The 15228-nt window shown below is 44.0% G+C and overlaps 1 protein-coding gene across 1 annotated transcript in view; it reads right to left on the bottom strand.

The window, feature by feature from the left end:
• TPO (thyroid peroxidase) overlaps positions 1 to 15228 on the bottom strand; it is a 228445-nt gene that overhangs the window by 42939 nt on the left and 170278 nt on the right. Inside the window, 1 exon segment of the mRNA XM_077485162.1 lies at positions 7065 to 7196. Within this exon segment, the coding sequence (XP_077341288.1) occupies positions 7065 to 7196 (132 nt within the window).

The raw sequence follows: 15228 nt of genomic DNA, 5'->3' as shown, positions 1-15228 counted from the left end.
ACTGGATGGATCTCCCCCTCTCACTCCTGGGAAGGTGCCACCTTGTCAAAATGATAAGCTTCGCCAGACTGCTTTATCCTTTGCAAACCATACCTTTACTCTTAAGATGTCAAATCTCTCAACTCCAAAAATTTTGAAATTTCTCTTGCGCTGCAAAAGACCTTGTATAGCTTTCAAAAAATTACACCTTCCTAGGAGTGAGGGGGGCATCAATCTACCACATATTAGATTGTATAACCTAGCATGCTTTTTAAGGACCAGCCTAGACTGTATAGCCCAATCATCTCATCACTCCAACTACATCCTAGAGTCTGAAATGGCTCACCCCTACTCTTTGGTGGCCCTCCTACACTGCAGATGGAAAGCTGTTCCCCCTCCATATCAACACAATCTTCTTTTATGGGACACGGCCCTAGACTGGAGAGAAATCAGGAAAAATCCTCAGACTCCCACCTTTCATTTCCCCTCATCTACCTATTCAAGGGAACCCTAGTTTTCTTCCCGGACAAAACCTTCTCGGACTGGCAGAAACTAGGCCTCTCCAATTTCTCTTCAATGTGCGTCGTGAATACTAGAAAACCATTTCCTTTTCCAACCTCGTCAATGTTATTCTCTCTGCCTCCATCTCACGTCTTCCATTACAACCAATGCATCAGCTTCCTTTCCAGCACCTGCAAAGATGAATCTCGGAGATTTAAACCCAGTTTCTCGGAACGTTTGCTGCAAAGTGGTCACTACAGAATCTCGGACATCTACAAACCTCTCTTGCGAGACTCATCCCCTTTATTATCCTCTTCCTCCATTGCTAACTGGGCTGTGGATTTCCCAGACCCCAATCTAATTGACAAGGTTCTGTCTGGCCTACAGAAGGTTCTCCGATTAACCCCCAACGAAATCTGGAGAGAAACTCAACTCAAAATCGCCCACCGGGCCTATATCCCTTTCCTCTCCCCCAAATCCAATAAGGATGGAGCCTCATGCCCTCTATGTAAGGTCTCTAAACCTCCTCTTTCACACCATTTTTGGTCCTGCTCCTTCATCTCTTCATTTTGGGACCAAGTCATTTCCTTCGTCTTCAAGACCACTTTGCTGAAACTGCCCAAAGACCCTCTACTCCTGATCTTCGGTTACTGGGACCCTCTACTGTTACCGTGGTCTCTGTCCTCCACTGCCTCAACCTCCTGCAGGACTACCAAACACCCTTCTTCCAAAGACTGGATTTTGATATGTCTGCTTATCGCAAGGAGACTCATTCTTAGACACTGGATTTCACCCCAAGGCCCGTCTATCATTCAAATCAAAAAGGACTGCCTTAACCTTTTATATAGAGAACGATTTCTCACAGACTTCAAAGAACCCAGATCTAGAGCTCATTTCTACAGATGGCAAGCCTTCATCTCTTCGACCCTCTCACCAGCTGATCAAGCAGCTCTAGACAAACTTTCATTCTCCTACGATGAGCCACTCTCAAAGGAACTGTGAAAGGCACTGGCACTTCCCAGTCACTCATTCTCTTACTGGTGCTACAATGGCTGATTGCTCTCGGGATCCACCATATTTGGAACTTATAGCCCACCATCCACTCCCCCCCCCCCCCTCCTTCCCCTGCTGTCCTGGTTATAACCCCTCTCCTGCTATCATTTTAACAACAGGGGCTCTTGGACAGATCCATTCAGACTCTTCCTTCTTAATTTATACTAAAGGCATACCCCACTTTTAAGTACACAATGGGCTTTATTTACTAAAGTGGGAAAGTGCAAAATCAGGCTCACTTCTGCATAGAAACCAATGCACTTCTAACCTCAGCTAGTTCAACTAAGCCTAGTAATAAAACCTGGAAGCTCATTGGTTTCTGCACAGAAGTGAGCCTAATTTTGCACTTTCCAGCTTTAGTAAATAAACCCCATTGTGTACTTAAAAGTGGGGTATGCCTGTAGTGATTATCTAGGATGACTTTCCACAACCTCACTAGGTGAGATTTCATGCTTTACAACGCTTTATACAACCCCATAACGTTAGTCTTTCAGCTCCAATGTTTATCTCCTGTTTTTTGCTCTTTTTGACTTATGCAACTTACTAGGTTTTTGATTCTGTGAAACATTATTCAAAATTGATGGACAATTATCTGTATAAATGTCTTTTGATTCTCAATAAAAACGTTTAAAAAAAAATATGTTTGGCATAACTACATTCAAAGCAGCTTAATTATTATCCCATTAAAAAAGATGAGAATCTTGACATTTCATCAATTGCCACATCACGAATGTTAATTCTAGATTATGAACAGTAGTTTACAAGACCAAACTCTTCCCAGTCGTTCCTCGATTCTGAGCATGCGTGTTTGTACTTTTGACTTGTGTGATGGATTTCTGTACTGACCATTCGAAAATCAGATGTTGAGTTCACATCAGACAAAAATTTTATAGCCTGCACATCCAGCTTTTGCCTGTCTTAAAGTCAAATCGTCTGTTGAATGCACTGTACTAACGATCTGAAAATCCGCAGACAGCTTGCCTTCAGGCTTTTCCCTTCTGATTTTCATACCGTGTGTACGAGGCCTTAGAAGTGGGACACCATGGACTGATAAGATACTCAAGAAAGGTAGCTGGAGGGCCACAGCCGTCTGTTCTTTTTATACCTCTTCTGTCCATGGATTGATTGTTTTGGATTCTACTCAATTTTGCACAATAAAGGTGTTAATTTGGTGTGCGGCCATCCAGGTACTATTCTTGATTGTCTGCACGTTTACAGAGCTAGCACCTGATGTCTGAGAGTGGGGCAGGTGATCCATGGGATAATATGCCTGGAGCGGTGTGAACCTTTTTTGATTCGGACTGATAAGATAACAACTGTACATAATGTCCACTCCACATTAACATGTCACCTGTCTCCAGTGACATGTTAATCCAGTGGCTGCAGCAGCTCATTCTCGTATTCCCGCCCGCAAGTCTCCTCTGACCTTGTGTTTTCCAGTCACACCCAGCACTTCACCGCTGACCCATGAGATTTGTGGATTCCCACCCACCTGCCTGCACGTCATTGCTGCTTCTTCTTAGTCACACCCACCTCGGACATGTCACCGCTGGTCCTAGAGACCTATGGGAGATGTAGTTTGTGATTGGCAGTGCGGTGTGGACGACTGCATGTCAGTGTGTGCTTTTCTCATTTTTCACCATCACTGGCCTAGGCCATCTTTATGTAGAGCAACAATTCTTTTTTTCAGATCCTCAGAGATTTCTTTGCCACGAGGTGCCATGTTGAACTTCCAGTAACCAGTATGAGAGAGCGAACGTGATAACACTGAATTTAACACATCTGCTCCTCATTCGCACCTGAAACCTTGTAGCACTAATGAGTCACATGACACCGGGGAGGGAAAATGGCTAATTGGGCCCAATTTGGACATTTTCACTTAGAGGTGTACTCACTTTTGTTGCCAGCGGTTTAGACATTATTGGCTGTGTGTTGAGTTAGTTAGTTTTTGAGGGGACAGCAAATTTACACTGTAATATAAGCTGTACACTCGGTGCTTTATATTGTAGCAAAGTGTAATTTCTTCAGTGTTGTCACATGAAAAGATATAATAAAATATTTACAAAAATGTGAGGGGTGTACTCACTTTTGTGAGATACTGTATATGAAGAGGAGGTGAACAATACCAATTTAAGCTAGAACAATAGGAATTGGTTACACAACCATTATAATAAACACAAAGATATAAAGAAACAGGTAAACTCAGTGTAGGCTGTGTAGCTCAAACAAATATGCTGATATACAATGCTGCCGTCCCACAGTGATGGTGGAAAACTCTTTCCTCAGTTTGGAGGTTGCAGCCGAGATATCTTGGTATAGGGCTATTCCCTATGGAAGTGGAAGTGAGTGGGTGGACCTGGCTGCCTGTAGTAGTCATTCCTTAATATGGTAGTAATGGATCCTTGTTAGACTATCCCCAGGGACTGTGTCAGGTAAATGCGCTGATTTGGGGATCCTATGTGCTCTATCCATTAGTAGATCCTTGGGTGTAAGTTCCAGGATAGGTTTCAGGAATAACTGTTGTAAATACGGTATGAGGCCTTGCAGCTTACCAGCCTCAGGGATTCCTCTTATTTTTACATTATTACAGTGCGAACTATCTTCTAAGTCTGTGACTTCTATTTGCAACTGGTGGATCGTGTCGGATTGCGCTTACATGCATCTACCATTTCATCATGTGTTTTAACAACTACTCCCATATAGGACTCTAAATGAGCAGTGCGGGTCTAAATGTCCTCAATTCTGTTAGTGAGTTGTGATACCGAGGAGCATAGCTCTCTCTGAAGGCTAGCTTGGGGAAAGAGAAGCATTGCTTGATGGTATGCTCAGAAGCAGGGGCGTCTGATGCAGGGAAGGCAGCTAATGGAGCAGTGTGAGCTGCTGGCATGCCTGTGTGAGGCTCAGGCAGTTCTGCCCAGTGCAGTTTCTTAGCAGAGAGCTGCTTCTGAGGAGAGTGTGCAGGGGATTCTGCTGCTCTTTTACCTCTATCTGGTGTTGGTGATTCTCCATGCTGCTGATCAGAGTCTTCCATCTCAGAGAGGTTCTCTGGGTCAGGAGCTGCTGGTACCTGTGTGAGAGGTGGAGGAGGAGAACGGCCGCTTTTGAACGTTCACGCACGCCGGCTGTATAAAGAAATCAGTCAGGTGGTGCGGTCCTGGTGCCTGTGGCTTCCTCCTGGTCATAGCCCGAGTGTCGTGTAGAAGGTGTATCCCCCATGGGGCTGAAAATGGCTGTCTATGTAGCGGTTTGCTGCTTCTGGGACACGGTATGACAGGGAGAGCTACAGCCGAGTGGCCATTTTAATCAGCGGCTAGGACACACCCCATTTTATTGGGATTTTATGTGAATGACCAATACAAAGTGGAACATAATTCTGAAGTGGAAGGAAAATGATCAATGGTTTTCCACATTTTTTACAAATAAATATCTGTGGCATGCATTTGTATTCAGCCCCCCTGAGTCAATACTTTGTAAAACCACCTTTTGCTGCAATTACAGCTGCAAGTCTTTTTTGGGGATGTCTCTACCAGCTTTGCACATCTAGAGAGTGAAATTTTTGCCCATTCTTTTTTGTAAAATAGTATAAACTCAGTCAGATTGAATGGAGAGCATCTGTGAAAAACAATTTTCAAGTGTTGACACAGATTTTTAATTGAATTTAGGTCTGAACTTTGACTGGACCATTCTAACACATGAATATGCTTTGATCTAAACCATTCCATTGTAGCTCTAGCTGTATGTTTAAGGTCATTGTCCTACTAGAAGGTGAACCTATGCTCTTGTCTCAAGTCTTTTGCAGACTCTAACAAGTTTTCTTCTAAGCTTGCCCTGTATTTAGCTCCATTCATCTTCCCATCAACTCTGACCAGCTTCCCTGTCTCTGCTGAAGAAAAGTATCCCCACAACATGAAGTTTCACGGTGAGGATGGTGTGTTCTGGGTGATGTGCAGTGTTCGTTTTCCACTACACATTTTTATTGGACTTACCATTACCTTCTTGACCTCGTGTGCATCTAGGGGGTTCCCGAGGTAGATGACCCAAGAATTGCAGAGACTGACGCCAGATCCACTTAAAGGGATTTTTATTTGCGAAAAATAGTTACACAGTCTCTCAATGTAGGGTTAGAGGGTTTAGGTAGAAAAGTCAAGGTACTCTTATCTATAACTTCAATAGGAAAAGTCTCCCACCAGTAGAAAATCCAGAGAATAGCCATTCACAACTGGATCCTCACCCTTATTGGATAGTCCTTCTCTCACTAGGCCTAGCAGCCAACAGGGTGTTTAAATCAAGAACAAGTCTCTGCCACAGACTTTGATACAGAACACTTGAGTAAAACTGAAAGTTTGTAGAACCCTAGTATGGTACCAGTATCTTGCAGCCGGTCCAGCGATACCACACAAGATTGGATTCACTTGGGTCCTTCAACTTGTCCAGGCTCTTGTTGAGAAGCCAACCCTGGCATGGCCTTCTCCCGAAGAGGCCTCCCCTAGATAACTTCACAGTTGCTGTGCCTCTCCAATAACTGAGACGGCACCAGACCACCTTGAATCCTTCCTTCAGTTTCCTTGCCTCAGGCTAACCAGCCCCGAGACATGTGATCAGGCGGATCCACACCCCAGGCCATGGGAGTCCTGGGGGCTGGTCAGGAGGACCAGGACCAAGCAGCCAGAACATACTTCTGGACCGGAACCCTGAAACACGTGACATCCGCACCTTAAGTACCCTCTCCCAGGAAGCACAGCAAAAGTGACATTCCCATTGGGCTGAATAACCTTAATACACCCAACTAGACTGCGTTCTGCACCCTGCCATGATGACAGCGCCACCTATGGTCAGGCAGTACACCCGGGAGTCCAGCCAGACTGGTGTTGAGGTCTAAATTTAGGATAATTGAACCCAAAACCAAACTATGGTTCAAGGTTAAAGTTAAATGACAAAAACACATAGCGCGGGCTCTTCAGGAGCCGGCGCTACTGTTATTTTAAGAAATTAGTGCCATTTAAGGAGACAGTGCACCTTCTTCTGATGTATTGCCTATTACTTCAGACCTGGTATTCAGGTGTAATTCAGTTAAGCAGCTCCAATTTATATACAACCAAGCGCGAGGTTCCCCTTTAGATTGGCTAAGTATTTATATGAATGCATTATCTATGTATCTTAAACTCTTAGGGCTCCAGTCTGCTAGGTGGACATTTTCCACTACGTGCTAAGCATTACATTGCACATTTTTGGATAACACTTAAAAAGCAAATGCGGTCTTTCTCAATGTAATTTCTATAAACGCGCATTTTAAATTAAACCTGAAATTACATGGAATGGCTGGTGCTTGGCAAAGACGTGTTTATCAGAGATCATGCAGTATTCCAGATTATGATGGCAGTATTTTATGAGCTCTATAACATTTATTCTTGGCACAGTCCTCTATGATTAACTAGAGATGGCAGAAGCTACTTAAGCACATATGTTTAATGGAGAGTGGAGCTGCACCAGATCCCACAGCAAGTAAATAATGAAGTGTTACAATGTATTACCTATACAGATCCTTTTATCTTCAGCGAGTTGGTATGGATCTGTGCAGAAACATTCATAGCTACCCAGGGTGTTCTTGCATGTAGCAGAAGAATGGCATGGGGGATTCACTTCATCCAAACATTCATCGATATCTAAAGAAAAATAAGAACAAGAATATTTTCGCAGTCACTAGTGGCAGTCGGTGTAAATGACATCTATAACTTACTAAAGGTTGAGGCAGGGCTCAAGTCCTGCGGGAACGCATGGGAACGGAGTTCCTGTACTTTTTCCACAACAGGAACTCAGTTCCCGTTAGCAGCCGTGTACTGCAAGACTTTGAAGTATGCGAGCTGTGCGGCAGGTGCTACACCAGCAGCTGCCGACACAGCTCGCAATAGTAAGTGTCGTACACCTGACAGTTCAGGCATTGCCAGTAGTGGGCCCCATGACAGCTTCTGCTTCGATCTACCTGTCAATCACAGCTAGCTGACGGGTAGATCAGGTCCCTGCTGCTAAGAGATTGTATTTAGTCAGACCTCTCATGATGCGCTCCTCCCTGCTGACCCCTCCTGATTTTGTCTCCTCATCCCTCCCCCCCCCCAGTTTCCTGCATACTTGCTCCATGTGTCCCGCTGAATCCCCCCTTCTCTATCTTCAGTCCCATATGATGAGAGAACCCAGAGGAGGAGCACAGCTATTCTGCTCCCAGGACATGCAGGGAGAGAGGTGAGCTGAGGGAGGAACATCAGTTTGGGGTGGTAAGCTGAGCACAATAACTGGCAAAGTTTAATGCCAGGAGGGAAGTTTATGTGGAAATATGTGAAGGGTTGGAATAGCAGGGAGTGTGTGTTGGAGCCCTGCAGAGTTTGCAGCCCCTCCAAGCTAACATACATCTCCTAAGCAGGAACACATCACTATCTCCCCAAGCATTCTGTCCAGATAATGTGCAGTTAATTTATGACCTTTCCGTTTAACCCTGTGTTATCCAAACTCTGTTCAATGAAAAGTGTAAACTCACCACCTAAACACTCTATATACAAAATAAAATTCCCCAATAAAGATCAGAACATGATGTTCACATTTGCATGGAAGCACAATTGAATGAATGCTGATTATTCAGAGAATTACAGTATTTATGTTTATTGAGGATTGTTTTTTTTTCTTTTATGTACTAACAGTTAAGCTTCATACACACAATATGAAAATTAGATGAAAAATACCACTTTTGAAGTGTTCGTGCATATGAGCGTATCATTTTTTTTTTTTTGGTGGGGGAGTGGATCTTGGGTGGGAGTTCCCACACTTTTTTCCCCAGGACTTGACCCCTGGGTTGAGGTTAATGGTGAATGAGCTGCAGCCTATGGGGTTTTATAATACAGATGGCCAAGAAAGTTCTTGCAGCATTATCTTATGTCAATATAGGACAGCATAGGAATTTATAGGACAGTAGAGGGTTCTGGAAGCTGAAAGATATGAAGATATGAAGATAGCCATCAAACAAATACTTTCTGAACACACCGCTGCATTATGGGTATTTAACCCTTTCATGACTAAGCCTATTTTTGGAATTTGGTGTTTACAAGTTAAAATCCATATTTTTTGCTAGAAAATTACTTGGAACCCCCAAACATTATATATATTTTTTTTAGCAGAGACTCTAGAGAATAAAACGGCGATTGTTGCAATATTTTATGTCACACGGTATTTGCGCAGCGGTGTTTTAAACGCAACTTTTTGGGAAAAGGGACACTTTCATGAATTTAAAAAAAAAAAAAACAGTAAAATTAGCCCAATTTTTTTGCGTAATGTGAAAGATAATGTTACGCTGAGTAAATAGATACCAAACATGTCACACTTTATAATTGCGCGCACTTGTAGATTGACGACAAAGTACGGTAGCTAAAAATCTCAATAGGTGACGCTTTAAATTTTTTTTACGGTTACCAGGTTAGCGTTACAGAGGAGGTCTAGTGCTAGAATTATTGCTCTTGCTCTGACGATCGCGGCGATACCTCACATGTGTGATTTGAACACCGTTTACATACGCGGGCGCGACTTCCGTATGCGTTTTCTTTGATTCGCGAGCTCGCGGGGACGGCGGGCGCTTTAAAATTTATTTTTTTATTTTTTTATTTATTTTATTTATTTTAAAATAACTAAATTGTTTTTAAAAAAAAATAAAAAATTGATCACTTTTATTGCTGTCACAAGGAATGTAAACATCCCTTGTGACAGTAATAGGTGGTGACAGGTCCTCTTTATGGAGGGATCGGGGTCTAAAAGACCCCCCACCCCTCCTTTACACTTCAATGTATTCAAATCGCCGAAAACGGCGATTCTGAATACCGGATATTTTTTTTAAACCGGCACCATTGGCAGCCGAGTAAACGGGAAGTGACGTCATAAAGTCGCTTCCGTGTTTACGATGAGGAGACTGGAACGAAGCCGATTACGGCTTTGTTCCAGTTCCTCCGCAGCAGCCGGAGCCATCGGACACGGAATCGGTGCTCCCGATCGAGCGGGAGCACCGGTAGCAGCGGCGAGAGGCGGCGGGAGAGGGGACGTCCCCTCCCGCTCCTCTGGCATAACAGCCGAGCGGCTTTTAGCCGCATCGGTTGTTATACCTGGATAGCCAATCGCCTGCTGCAAAAAACGGTACTGGGATGATGCCTGCAGGTGCGGGCATCATCCCGGTATAACCCCCGGAAGCCGAGTACGCATATCTGTGTACGCTCGGCGGGAAAGGGTTAAAGGGTTAGTTCACCTTTACAAAAGAAACTGCCTATGCATGTAAAGGGTGTCTGTAAAAACAAACTGTGCAGCACTGTCTAAAATTGGATAATGGCCCTGTTATAGGTGTAGGCCGTTTATGTAACATTTAAAGCCTTGCCTAAGAACTCTTTTAGAGATGGCATCCACCTGACCTGTCTTGTTGCTAGGACATTGCCAGCTGTTACTGCTCACCCGCACCATCACAGGAGTGAGCTCTCAAACCCTCACATGTACAGTTCACTATCTCCATTACACAGTTGATGAGTTTTGTGTTATGCCGCGTACACACGAGCGGACTGTATGGCGTACTTAGTTCGTCATACAATCCGACTGACAGTCCGTCGTACTTTCCACTGAACGGACTTGACCACACACGGATACCCAAACAGTCCGTCGAAAGCTTGCGCGATGACGTGTACAGCACGTACGACGGGACTAGAAATAGGAAGTCCAATACACAGCAAAGCACCCTTCCGCTGTGTAAATCCTTTCTGGGCATGCGCCATTCTTAGTCCGTCGAACTAGCATACTGACGAGCGGATTGTCCGCTGAAACCAAAGTACGACGGACAGAATTTCGAAAAATCCGAAATTCTTAGTACGCCGGACTGCACGCTGAAAAAGTCCGCTGAAGCCCACACACGAGCGGACTGTCCGCTGAAATGTGTTTCGACGGACTAAGTACGCCATATAGTCCGCTTGTGTGTACGCGGCATTACTGTGACAAAGGATAGAGAGCACAAGCAAGGGGTTTTGAAACCGAGAAAGAGCTTGCTCCTGTAATGGTGGGGGAAGCAGTAATGGCTTGAAGTGTCTTATCAATGTCCTAGTAACAAAGCAGTACAGGGGGATTCCAACTCTTGGAGGTTTGACTAGAAAAAAGAGCTCACTCCCATGATAGTGGCTAAGCAGTAACAGCTGGGAGTATCTTAGTATTGTTCTAACCAGTGGTGCTTTTAGTTTTTGTGCTGCCCTAGGCCTGAGTAAACTCATGCACCCCCTAATTTAAATATGACCCACCCCTTACTGTCAAGGCCACACCCCTTACTGTTTAAGATCCGCTCTGTCATCTTTGTGGGATGAGGACAGAGCAGAGGTACGCCGTGGGAGGAGGGACAGAGGGACACTGTGGGATGAGGGACGATGTGGGAGGAGAGACAGAGGGACGCTGTGAGAGGAGGGACAGAGGGACACAGAGGGCGGAGAAACAGCGGAATGCTGTGTGGGTTGGGTAGAGGGACTCCGTGGGAGGAGGACAGAGGGAAATAGGGTTGCCATGGGGGGTGGGACAAAAGGACTCTGTGGGAGGAGGGACACCATGGGAGGAGGACAGAGGGATGCCGAGGAAGGTGGGACAGAGGGTCGCCAGGGAAGGAGGGACAAAGGGACAAAGTGAGGAGGGACACTATGGGAGGAGGACAGAGGGCCACCATGGGAGAAGGATGCCGTGTGATGAAGAGAAGGATGCTGTGGGAGATGGGACAGAGGGATGCTGTGGGAGGGGGGACAGATGGACGCAGTAGGAGGAGGACAGATGGACGCCATGAGAGGAGGACAGAGAGACACCGATTGGGGGGAGGGGGAGTTAAAGGGATATGTGCTGGGGGTTGCTTTGGGAGTGGAGAAGACTTGTTCTAGTGGGGAAGGGTGTCGCATCCCCCCAATAGCACATGTCCTCTCCTCTTCCAACGCACATATTCCCTTACTCCTCCTCCTCTCCCATCACTCCACCATGTGTGCATCTGTGTTACCAGCCCTGCCACCTCCTCTTTTTCCTGGTTACTGTGTCCTCCTCCACAGTATCTGTAAACTATACACAGACCTCAGTTCATCAGCACAGCTCCTGCAGTGAAATCCCCCCCTCCCCTGCTCCTCCCCCTCTTGTCTGTATACATCAGAACTTTGGAGCTGGGGAGGGGGAGGTGGATCTGTATACGGCTATCAGTGGGGAGAGAGGTGTTGGCTGCAACAGTAGCGTGATCACCACATGTGGGACGCCGGGCAGCAGATGTCTCAGGTGCCCACGCTAGCACGCCCCTGTCAGGCCAGTTACCAGAGCTCAGTGCCAGAACTTGTTGTATTTCAAATATTTAGTATAATACAACACTTTTGGTTGTTAAAGTGTTGGTTCACCTTTGCCAAACAAAGTTCTATGCAAATGAGGATAATCTGTGGATAAAAAAAAAAAACTGTGCAGCGTTGACCAAAGTTTATTAATGCCCTTGCTATAGGTGCAGGCCATTTACGTACCTCATGAAGCCTGACCAGAAAACTCCCAAGATGTTGCTAAGAGAGGCCCAGCTATTACTGCTCACTGTCACCATCACAGGGCTCTTTCTCTGATTTAAACCTCCTCACATGGGCTTTCTTTTCCCTGATGCAGTAACTCTGAGCTCATGTTTTGAGAGCTTGCTCCTCTGATGTTGGAGTTGAACCATAATAGCTGAGCCTCTCTTAGAAATGCCCTTTGCAATGTCCTGTGAGTTTTCCAGTCATGCTTCAGGAGATATGTAAAGGAACTACACCTATAGCAAGGGGGGCATTCAACTTTGGTCAAAGCTGCACTGTTTGTTTTTATCTACAGATGCCCCTTATTTGCATAGGCTTTTTTTTGGAAAATGTTAACTAACCCTTTAAATAATACAATTTTGTCTATGCAGAATAAGCAGGGACCGTTTCTCCAAATGAGAGACAGTTGGAAACTATGTGTAAAGATTGACAGACTGACCAATAGATTACCAGCTGTTGATGGAAAATATGTTTTAATTTGTTCCTACTCTCTGTCATTCTACTGGCCAAATGGGAACTTTGGCTGGAACTATGGAGGGACTGTCAAGAGGGAGACATTCCACATGACAGTTCCTGCAGCAAGCATGTACGAGTGGAAAACCAGAATACAGTAGATGGGTAAATGCTTCCAGATGCATGTTTATAAACTGGTACTTATTAAATCAGTGTATGGGGGGTCTTTAAATTCATCTTGTGGAATTATGTTGTCTGGATCTGGTTAGGCTACCAAAAATTCCAATATTAGATTTAATTACCAGACTAGGTGCTACTTTGTAAACTATCGATCATATTCATTTTGATCCTGCATTAAATATAAAACGAACAATATGGTTACATTTCTGTGATTCTTCAAATGTTTTTGGTGTGTTGACTTGTGTTTCTGGACGGTCGTGATATGTCTCTTGTAAAATGTAATATTCATAACAGTGATATTAAATATAATTACATTGGAAGTCACTGAGGCATTCAGTAACTATGTCACAGAACATCCATTATACATCTAATATCCATGTATCCAAAATTAGGTGATAAATTATTCACTGGATTACAACATTTCCTACAGACAACACGATTTACATTTCCAAAATAAAATTAAATTAAGTGTGCTGAGCTTTTAAATGTTTAATTGATCAATTTTTTTCTCTGGGAAAGAAAATATTTTTTTTATGGCTAAAAAAAATAATTTTGCCCACTTTTGATTCATTGTGGTTATCTGTCACAATCTTTCACATAACTCAATACAAATATATTGTCAAGCAAAGTTGTTTAACCTCCCTGGCGGTATGATTATTTCAGATTTTAGGTGCTGAAAGCAGTACCATTATTTTGCATGGAAATTTGGCATTTTATATTGTAGGCCTGTAATTCTTAGAAATAATTCACTTAAATCCATTCAAACAAGAGTCTAATAGACATCCCGGGTATGATAAAATTGGAAATATGAAATCAGAAATTATAATGTGTGTATATATATATATATATATATATATATATATATATATATATATATATTAAAATAAATAACTATAAATAAGTATAACAAATAATAATATAATAATATTAAAAAATATTCAATAATGTAATCAAATCAAAACACTGAAATATGCTGAGTTGCAGAATTGTCACTGTCATTACTTTAAGTGGTTGATGACGAATTTCCCCACAAATTACTATGCCTCAATTCTAATTTATTATCGCTGTTTTCTAGCTGGTTTATAACCACTTTTGATGTAAACTGACATTTTTTGGTTGCTATGGACAATCTCCAGTTTCCTGGCATAAAGAACAGTATTTATAATATAAAACTGCATGCAGGGCACTGGACGAACCACTAGGGACAAAGGGGATGTGTAATTATTTGATACAGTACTCTAATCTGTATGATTACAGTATACCGTATCTATACTGTGTTTTTAACTTTTTGAATTTGGCGCTGAACTCCTTCCCCGTGCGTCGCAATGCTCGCAGGGGAGGGAGCTCGGCACTGTCACAAATCGAGCGAGACACAGCGGCTCGCGGATCACAGCGGGGAGACATCGCTGGGTCCAGGGGACAAGGTAAGTAACCCTTACATGGATCCAGCGATGCGATCCTGAGTCTGGCTCGGGAATACCACTTATGGTAATTAAATCTCACCCCGAGCCAGACTTGGGAATACCGCCAGGGAGGCTACAGCCCAACTCCAGCTTAATCATTCCCCAGCAGCTTTTAAAACAATAAGCATTCCAGTCATCTTGCAGTCTGACTGATGCCCAGTTTCATCTAACTCATGTTAGAGCCCAGGGTATCAACCTCTAGAATCATGGACTCACATACGAATGCACCAGAGAGCATTGCCACACCATTGTGGGGTGCAGCTCTCTACAGCAGCCATTTTAAACCCGGGTGACTTGAGGTTCCTTCAGGGGTGCCTTGGCAAAATGCCTAGAAGTTGATAAAAAATTGTATACAAGCCAGCAGGTTGCTCAAGCCTTACCTTTCACACTGTGGTGTTTTTCAGGCGCTTTAGCGCTAAAAATAGTGCCTTAAAGCGCCTGAAAAATGCCTCATCTGCAGTCCCAGAGTGAAAGCCTGAGTGTTTTTACACTGGGGTTGTGCGCTTGCAAGCAGCATCTTTGAGGCGTTGTGTGAGCGGTGTATTTGCCACTCCTAAACCGCCCCTGCCCATTGGAATTCATGGGCAGTGCTGCCAAAGCTCCTGCAAAGCGGCGCTACATGGGTGATTTTAACCCCTTTTTGAACCCCTTCTAGGGGGATAAAAGCACCCCGCTCCTGCCTGAACAGCCCGGGTCGGTAAAATGCCTCTAAATCTAGTGGCACTTTACTGCTACTGCCCCCATCGCTCTAGTGTAAAAGATCTCTTAGTTAAACAAAGCCACGGGTTCATTATGCATCATTACGACTAGACACTGGCATCCTAACAGCCAATGATGTCATCAGTTAATAAAGAAGATGTCTGTCACCTCCACAGCATCCTTGTGTGACCCTCCTCTGTGTCTCTTCCTCAGCACTGGGGTGACATTAGCTGACTGATGTAGAGAGATTAAGGGAGAAGAGAAACATTGGAATACTAGTCAGTACCAGTGTGCAAAAGTGTATTTGCTTTGGAAGAATAAATATCCTC

The sequence above is a fragment of the Lithobates pipiens genome, unplaced genomic scaffold, assembly GCF_037356315.1.
Source record: "Lithobates pipiens isolate NorthernLeopardFrog02 unplaced genomic scaffold, aLitPip1_a1.2 Scaffold_18, whole genome shotgun sequence".
NCBI classification, from domain to species: Eukaryota; Metazoa; Chordata; class Amphibia; order Anura; family Ranidae; genus Lithobates; species Lithobates pipiens.
Note: the sequence above shows the minus strand (reverse complement) of the source record. Positions and strands in the feature narration are given on the sequence as shown.